Source organism: Mustela nigripes, chromosome 9, assembly GCF_022355385.1.
Source record: "Mustela nigripes isolate SB6536 chromosome 9, MUSNIG.SB6536, whole genome shotgun sequence".
Taxonomy (NCBI): domain Eukaryota; kingdom Metazoa; phylum Chordata; class Mammalia; order Carnivora; family Mustelidae; genus Mustela; species Mustela nigripes.
Window position 1 is genome coordinate 2,113,829 of NC_081565.1, and position 7,922 is coordinate 2,121,750.

A 7,922-nucleotide genomic window follows, 5' to 3' on the forward strand; every position below is an offset into this window, starting at 1 on the left:
CGCAGGGTTCTGGTCCTACCTAGTTTTTGCATGCATGCACGGAGCCTTTCTTCAAGATTGGACACTCTGCTCTGAAGTTCATCGTAGTCATAGGCGCCAATTTCCTCTTGCAGTTCGTTAAGCACTGACGTCAGATTCTGGACCTCCTCCTTAAATTGCAATACCAATTTGGCATCGGCCTTGTACTCTTCCAACACAGGTATCAAAGGCCTAAGTTCATCCATTTTCGCTTTTATCGCCTGCAAGGTTAAAATAAGCTGGGTTCAGTGCTCTGCGTGCAAAAACTTGCAACACCCTGCCTTGGCCTGGCTTCTCCCCGGGTGAGGGAGTCTGTGCACACTCCTGTTTCATTTATAGGTTTATGTATTCTGGCCCAAAAGAGTTAGAAGAGCATATTAAACAGTCTTCAGAACACCAACATATTTGGGAAAGGTCTTTATTGTCAGTTTAGAACGCAACATCTTAAGGTTACATGCTTTTAGTCACACACACAAAGTTTCTTTTTTTTTTTTTTTTCTTTTTCAAAAAATGCATTGACAAGGGTTCAAACTGTCCGTGGAATGCAGCTACAGTCGCATGCAAAAGAGGGTCCTGGTTGTGTTCAAGGTTCCTTAGTGTCATGGTGCTAAGTATTGGGAAATAATAGTAAAAATGCATGGTGCAAAAGCTCTCTGACCCTCTTTCATGGTTACATGGGAGTGGACTGCATCTTCAGTCACTGCAGCACTGAAAAAACGCTTTTAAGTTAGCCCTGCAAGCAAGAAAACGAAATACTGTTGAAGAGCTACCTCACTAGCCTGCCTTAAACAGACAGCCATCAATAGACAAATATTTTCACGGTCACTTAAAAAAAAAAAAACAAAAAAACAAAAAACCAAAACACACTCCATTGCTAGATTTAGTCCAAACCAACTGCTTTAACATTTATAGAGATTCTCTCACAATTCCTGGTGTAATTCTTAATGCAATTAAAGCATGGTCAAAGGCAAGGCATTGCTTTTCCTCCCCTGGGGCCATGTTGCCCCAAATTTTGGAACTGAGAGAGATGCCTGTGTGGACAGTGCTTGCAAAGACGAGCTAGCTCATGGCCGCTAAAGACACCCCCATCTTCAAAGGAATCGGACTCTAGCATGGCACAGAGAGTGCTGGGCTTTCAGGGAGAGACACAAACTCTTTTTGGTCAGGCAGGTCAAAAATCTCTCTCTCCGAGATATTGCACCACGATGATGACATCAGAAGCAAGGACAACATAGTCCCTTGCCTCCACCATGAGCCACTGGCTCATTGCTCCTCGATAGGATCAGGCCTGCTATTATTTTATTCATAATATAGATTTATTACTTCGTTAGCCTGCCGTTTCGTCTGTATAATGTATCAGTTTTAAAAGTGGATTACTTCTTGCTTCATGCAGGGAGCACATCAAAGGAAAACATTAGCATAAAAAGGACTGGAAGACAGAGCGTCAGCAATTTCTAGTCAAGCAGGGCTGTGTAATTTGACCTGTTCATTTATATCTGGGCTAGATTAGTAATTAACATGCACGTGTGCCTTAATTAAGGTGCATATAATTTTTCAATTTAATCATTTTGAAGCTGAGTAAACTTAAGGAATATATATGTATATATATACATATTTCTATATATGTATATATAATTTTAGGCCAAACTCTGGCTTTAATGTCCAGAGAGACCTGGAGAGAAAAAAAAAAAAAGAAAGAAAAAACACTTACCAGGAAGTGAGAAAGATGTTGGTGTCTCTCTCTTTCCTCCCTACAAATCTACAGTGTGCCTTGTCATAGCTAAATTAGGTCAGATGTGAAAAACTGCCCCGAGTGATCCCTGCTCAGAAATGGCTCTAATCAATTAAGCTAATCCTTGGCTAATGTGATTTACCTACAGCAGCTGCCGGATGATGAGGACCAATCCTGTCCCTCCCCAGCTAATCTATGACCTGGCTTGCGAAGCCAGGTCCTGGGACCCCGGCCTGGGAAGCTCATGGGGGCTGAAAACTGCAGCTGTATCTTCCCATTTGACTGTGTCTTTCGCCAAAAGAGAGCGAGGGCCGGCTGCCTCTCCTTTTCCAAGGACAGCGGCGGCCATTTACAAGGCAAAGGCCCATGTCTGCTGGGCTCCTCCCCGGCCCCAAGTGTCTCTTTCTGGAGGGGAAGGGGGAAGCGCAAAGAGAAACCAAGCCCGGCCTCGACTCAGAGGAGGAGCAGCACACGTACCTTGAACTGCCTGGCCAGGTGTTGCTTATGGCTCTCCTCCACCTGCTTGAACTTGGACTCCAGTCCCTTCATTTGGTTCTCCATCTTCTCCACATACTGCAAGTCCCTCTGGGTCCGCCTGTCCAGGACCTCTATGGATTGAGACATGTTTTGCACCTGTCAAAAAGGCAACAGGTTCAGGGAAGGAGCTGCAGCGGGTGCCTGCCCGGCTTATTTGCCTCCTCATACACGACAGTGACCTTTCCCACGCAGCCGACATACTGGGAGCCAGAGGCGGCCCATGCATTATTTACTAGTTAATCACCAGCATCGGGGAGCGTTATGACCAAGAACTCCCCAAACAGAGCAAATTGGTTTAGGAAACGTTTCCTCTGCCATGTTCCGGAATGCGTTCTCTCCCAGCCAGGGATGCAAATCAGGGGTTCAGGAGCCTCAGGTCCTCCCTCAGCTCCCAGCTCCAGGCCTACGAGGCTTTGGGTGACTTTTCTTTTTTCCTTTCTTTTGTCAGTGGGGAAGAGACTGGGTCTCAGTCTCCTTATTCTGCAGGATAAAACCGGATAGGCAGGCTTAAACACCAGCCTGTCTGAACGGTGCTGTTGGGCTTCCCCCCGCCCCCGGCTGGAGACTCTCCATCCCCCTACATCTCATGGGGATCCTGCTGCGAAGGTGGGGGGCACGAGGGAGCCAAGCTACGAGGGAACTGCTCTTTCTGACTCTGTGTCATCTCGCGCACCATCTATCACCCCTCCCGGTGTCATGGGCAGATGACTGCTCTGCAAACACACGCATTCCATGCACAGAGTCAGGAATCAATCACCCGGCCCGTGAAGAATCTCTATTTCCCATCTTTGCAGACAGACATGAATTGAGTCTATCCTCAAGATGGAACTTTAATATTCAACAGGATTCCAGAGAGCTTAAAAGAAAAACAGTTTCGGTGCAACCACCTGCCAGGGCGTTTTATTTTTGGGGAAACTGGCTGGTGCTTCTGTGTACATGCATTGGGGGCAGTGGGAGGAGCAGATGGAGTTCAGGGTTGTGCGGTGGCGTTCGGGTCACTCTGGGAATTGAATCCAATCACCAGGGAGGAAGACACTTCACAACCACCGCAGATCTCCATTTCTGATTTCCTTGCTGCCTTTGAAAATCCCTTTTTAGGCACGGAATCGTTTGGGTATGACCCGTAGCTTGACTCGGTCAGTGAACAGATGACAGTGCGGTTTCTACCACTTCCGGTATAGCCTCCATCCCCGTAGATAAAGTAAGAGCACAAGCGAAATGCTTCTCGGTAGGAGAAAAACCGATATTACTCACTGCAGCATTTTTAAATGCCTGGGATTTTACGACTAGTTATTTAAAAGTAACACACAAATCCAGTTTAAAAATCCGGGTTTGTAAAATACCAGATGTGGGTGACTGGGATACCCTCTGACCCTTCCTGTGGGGAACTGGAAACATGTGCTCTCTTACCCTCTCCCTGCCCCCTCACCTGCTCAATTCTGTCGCACCCAATAACCACAGGACTTCTTGGAGAAGAGTTGTGAGTTTGGGTTTCCTTCATATTTTAAAGCCCAGCCCCAATACCACCTCCTCCAGGGAGGTTTCCAGGATGCGCCAGAGCCAGAAGCGGCTGCCTACTACTTGGAAACGGCACCACTTCATTGGCGCAGTGCCTGCCCAGCAGTAACCACACACATCTGTCTCAACCAGCTGGCTGGATGGGAAACGCGGGGTGGGAGGGGCCTGGGGCTTTTTCACTCCCAGGACCGCAGCAACCCCCCCCCCACACCCCCACCCCATCCCTGAGCCTATTGCACCGAGGTCCTCCCGCAGCCACAATGCTGGGAGGAGGAACACAAATGGCCTCCCCAGCCGAGAGCCCTCTCCCTCCTGAGACACAGCGTTCCTGCTGTGTTGGCAAAACCGACAAGAGCGGGGGCTTCCGCGGGCTGAGCTGAAGCTGCTGGGTCGGCACCAGCTCCAGATTCTGCCCTCCGACAGGGGCCACACGCAGAGCAACGGGCTTCTCCTCTGCCAGACGAGGGATGCTTTTCACGGATTTTGAGTAAGATTAAATTTAAGATTGAGAAAGCCAATGTTAAAGATGCCAAACAACTCCACTGCCTTAAAACAAAACACAGACTCTCCTATGTCCGTCCCACCTGGAGTGAGGACCCCCTCTCGGGCCGGTCATAAAGCAACGACTGGTCCGAGGGGCACAACCACTCCCAGGTGGGTGTTCTCCCTCCAGAAGACCCGGTCTACGCCCCGGCCCCGGGGCCATCTGTCCTCTTTCCAGCAGGCTGTGTCCCTCGAAGCTAACTGATGAGTTCAAGGTCACCCCGTCCCCCCCAGGCTGAGCCCATCCGCTCCCTGATTCGATCCAATTTTTACAACACCCTGGCAGGTGAGCGCGGTCTCGAGTCTCAGGCCGCACAGAAGGAGACCGAGGCCCAGAGAAGTTAAGCAGCTTGTCTACCATCCCACAGCAGTCAGCAACGATCCAAAGCCTGGCCTGCCTCCAAGGCCCACACTTCCAAAGTCAGGGCTGACGGCTTTTTCAAAGAGAACGTAACCCGTGGCCCCAACACGCCTTTTCCGCTCGGCGGGTTGCCTGTGGTCCTCAGCCCCGGCCACAGGTCGGCACTGGGGCCTCCGAGGGAACACACCACCAGAGCCACGCACTTCAGGCACAGGGAGACCCACCCCCCCAAGGAAGGAGCAGCCCTGCCCCCAACTCCAGCACAATCTGAAACGCAGGAAGCCGTGAGGCCCTCTTTTACAACAAAAGGCTGCTGCCCTCTGAAAACACAGTGCCCACTGGGGTATAAAATAGGGCTTTAAATCTTCCAGCCCCGACGCGGTCGAGTATGGAGGCAGGAAGAAGGGCCCTAGGCCTGCACCCCCAGGGGCTCCGAGAGCTTTCTGGAATCCAGAGGGCACCTCCCCCAAGAGCTCCGGGAGGCAGCCTGCCCCTCCCGCCCTCCCCCCTGCCCCCCTCCCAACTCCACCTCCTTCCTCTGCAATTCTGAATAATTAAAGGCCCAATTAGGCTTCGGTCTAGTTTAGTGTTAATGAACGTTTGCGGAATCTGCTAAATGTATTTTACTTTAATTCTTTCTAAACGACATACTGGGTGGGCTAGAGAGGGCGGAGCAAAGACTCCCCTCACCGGGGAGCGGGGGCCAGGCCGAGCCGAGCCGGAGGCCTCCGTGCCCTTCTCCCCGCCCCCCACAACACCGTCCTGGGGACAGCGCCGAGCTGGGAGCCCCGGGAACCGCTAACCCGCGCCTTCCCTCTGCACTTGGGGAAACGGAGGCCGCGACAAGGACCTGCAGTTGTATGAGAGGCTGCGGCTGAGCTGGGCTCACACGGGGCGGTCCTGACGTGGCACCGTGTGCTGTGCTGTCCTCCCTCGGCTGCCAGGGCCGCGACCTGCCCCAGCAAGGAGCACAGCATGGGGAGGGGAGGGGAGCGGCTTCCGCCCCACCCCTTTCTCCTCAACTGGCAAAGTCCTCTCTTACCGGTGTGTGTGTGTGTGTGTGTGTGTGTGTATGTGGGTGTGGGCATGTGTGGGGGGATGTGTGGTGGGTGTATGAGGCATGTGTGTGTATGTGTGTCGCATGTGTATGTGGGGTGCGTGTGTACCCGGTGTGGAGGTGTGGGTGGTGAGTACAAGGCATGTGCATGGGTGTGCGGTGTCCGTGTGCGTACATGGGCGGTGAAACCAGGTGAGAAATCTCACCAAGTTGACATGATTCTTGTGAAGGGTCTTGAAATGACGGATTTAAAATGTGTGCGGGACCCACACAGCGCTGCTGCCCGCGGCTGCCAAGGGGCGGACTCCGGGTGCACTTGTCCCCCTAGACCTGCAACTGGCAGATTCCACCTCCCGTGGGCAGCAAAAGAGCCCATCGGCTGAGACCCATGGGGCTCCTGGGTGCTCTGCCTGGTGGCTGCTCAGCCATAGCCCTGAGCCCTCTGGACTATAGGTCTCCATCTCGTTGGAAACGGTGGCCCCTGGGAGCCGCCTTCGTCCCCTCTCCCCATGCCCACGGGGCTCCTCCGCAGAGTGACCAGCAGGGTCGACTCATCTCCTCCTGCGCCTTCCGTGGGGCATGGGGGTGGTCTCCATCTACCCATTCATTCATCCACAGACATTCTGAGTCTGGACACGCCAAGAAAGAGGGCGGTCTTGAAGCTGGGACAGACCGTGCAGGCCAGCCCACCCTGGGTGCTGGTGTGGGTGCACACACGCACGTAGATGGGCACATGCCCGCACACACGCGCCCCGCACAGACTCACCTTCTCCAGTAGCTGCCTGAGCTGTTTCGTGCGGGCATCCCGTGAACACATGGTCTGCTGGGGGGCGACCACTGTGCAGATGCACCTGCCCTCGCTGTCCTGGGCGGAGCTGTACACCTGCCAGCTCTCCTCGGGGTTGGTGGGCAACACCTGGATGCAGGGGGGGGTGGTGAGGGAGCGAGAGGGAGACAAGTGAGACCAGAAGGCAGCTCACCTGGAACGACAGCCAGGGAGGGCTGTCCAAGTCCGACCCCTGGCAGAGAAGGACAAAAAACGGGCCAAAGACACGTTCTGACCCCGGGGAGGGGCAGGAGCCCCTGAGAACAAAAGGGCAGAATCCCATCGAGGTCCCCCGGGGGCTACAAGGAAGCTTAACAGGCAAGACTGGAAGTTTTGTTCCAATTCAGGGGATTTCTCGGTTCCGGGGATGTTTGGTGTCCCGGCACGTGACCGAATGGATAGGCTGGGTAGGAGGGGGGAGGCCACACGCCCTGACGGAGGAGTCAGGCAGGAAAGCAGGGGCTGGTTGACTCACAGCAGCACGTAATTCAGAAACAAGATCTCCTCCCCGTAAGGCAAGCTAGGGTGGCTGGCGCAGCCTCGCGGCGCCGTCCCTGATGCCCGGAGATGAAGCGCCCGGGTAATAGCCGGCATCCGGCAGCCCATTAGCCCAGAGCCGCAAGGACCCGCGCCCCGGCTGCCACCCCACAGGCAGCCTGGCCGACGCTGTCCGAGGGGACGCCGGCCTTCCGACTTCACGAGGGCTGCTACCCACGAGTCATTGTGTGGATCTCACCAAGTTTCTGGTGACATGGGGGGCCAGCTCACAGCCAGCCTCAGTCCTGGGGTATGCCAAGGACCACCGGTGCCGCCTTGCAGCCCGGCTCAGGTGTGGAGCGCCAGGCACAGGCACGGGGCGACACCACTGTCCGGAAACACTCCCAGAGCACAGACCCTCCCCCCCAGCCTGCCCTGTCGTCTCAGGTCACCTCCCTGCTATTTTTAGCGTGGGGCTGGGGTGGAGAATCTATAGTAGCTGTCCACTTGCTTCATTCATCACCAACCCCAGCCGCTTAGGACCCAGATTCAGGAGCACAGTCATCATGAAAGCAGCCCTGGATGTCATTCTTGAGACACGAGGTGGGGTGAACACGACGAGGGGCTTAGGAGGGTCACGTGGAGACATCCTCCCAGAGCCCTGTGCCCTGGGCAGCCCAAACCAGGTGGGAGAGAAGCCTCCTGCCGCCTCCACCCCCCACAGCCCCGTCCGCCTCCGAGGGAGCCAGCCTTCCTCACATCCTCCTCCGCTCAGGGGTGCTTCCCGCTTAGCCTGGCTCACGCAGCTCCAGCCACCATCTGAGCCAGCCCTGCCCACAGGCGCCCTGGCCAC

At 54.5% G+C, this 7,922-nt stretch overlaps 1 protein-coding gene across 2 annotated transcripts in view; it reads right to left on the bottom strand.

The window, feature by feature from the left end:
- The window catches only part of OLFM1 (olfactomedin 1), a 35,066-nt gene that overhangs the window by 14,721 nt on the left and 12,423 nt on the right, over positions 1 to 7,922 (bottom strand). The window contains exons 2-4 of one of the 2 annotated variants that reach the window (XM_059410355.1): positions 6,533 to 6,682; positions 2,228 to 2,383; positions 20 to 239 (exon numbers count right to left, since the gene is read on the bottom strand). In XM_059410355.1, coding sequence (XP_059266338.1) covers positions 20 to 239; positions 2,228 to 2,383; positions 6,533 to 6,682 — 526 coding nt within the window. Of the gene's footprint in view, positions 1 to 19; positions 240 to 420; positions 752 to 2,227; positions 2,384 to 6,532; positions 6,683 to 7,922 lie in introns of those variants that run through there. The other variant, XM_059410356.1, reaches the window with a different exon arrangement.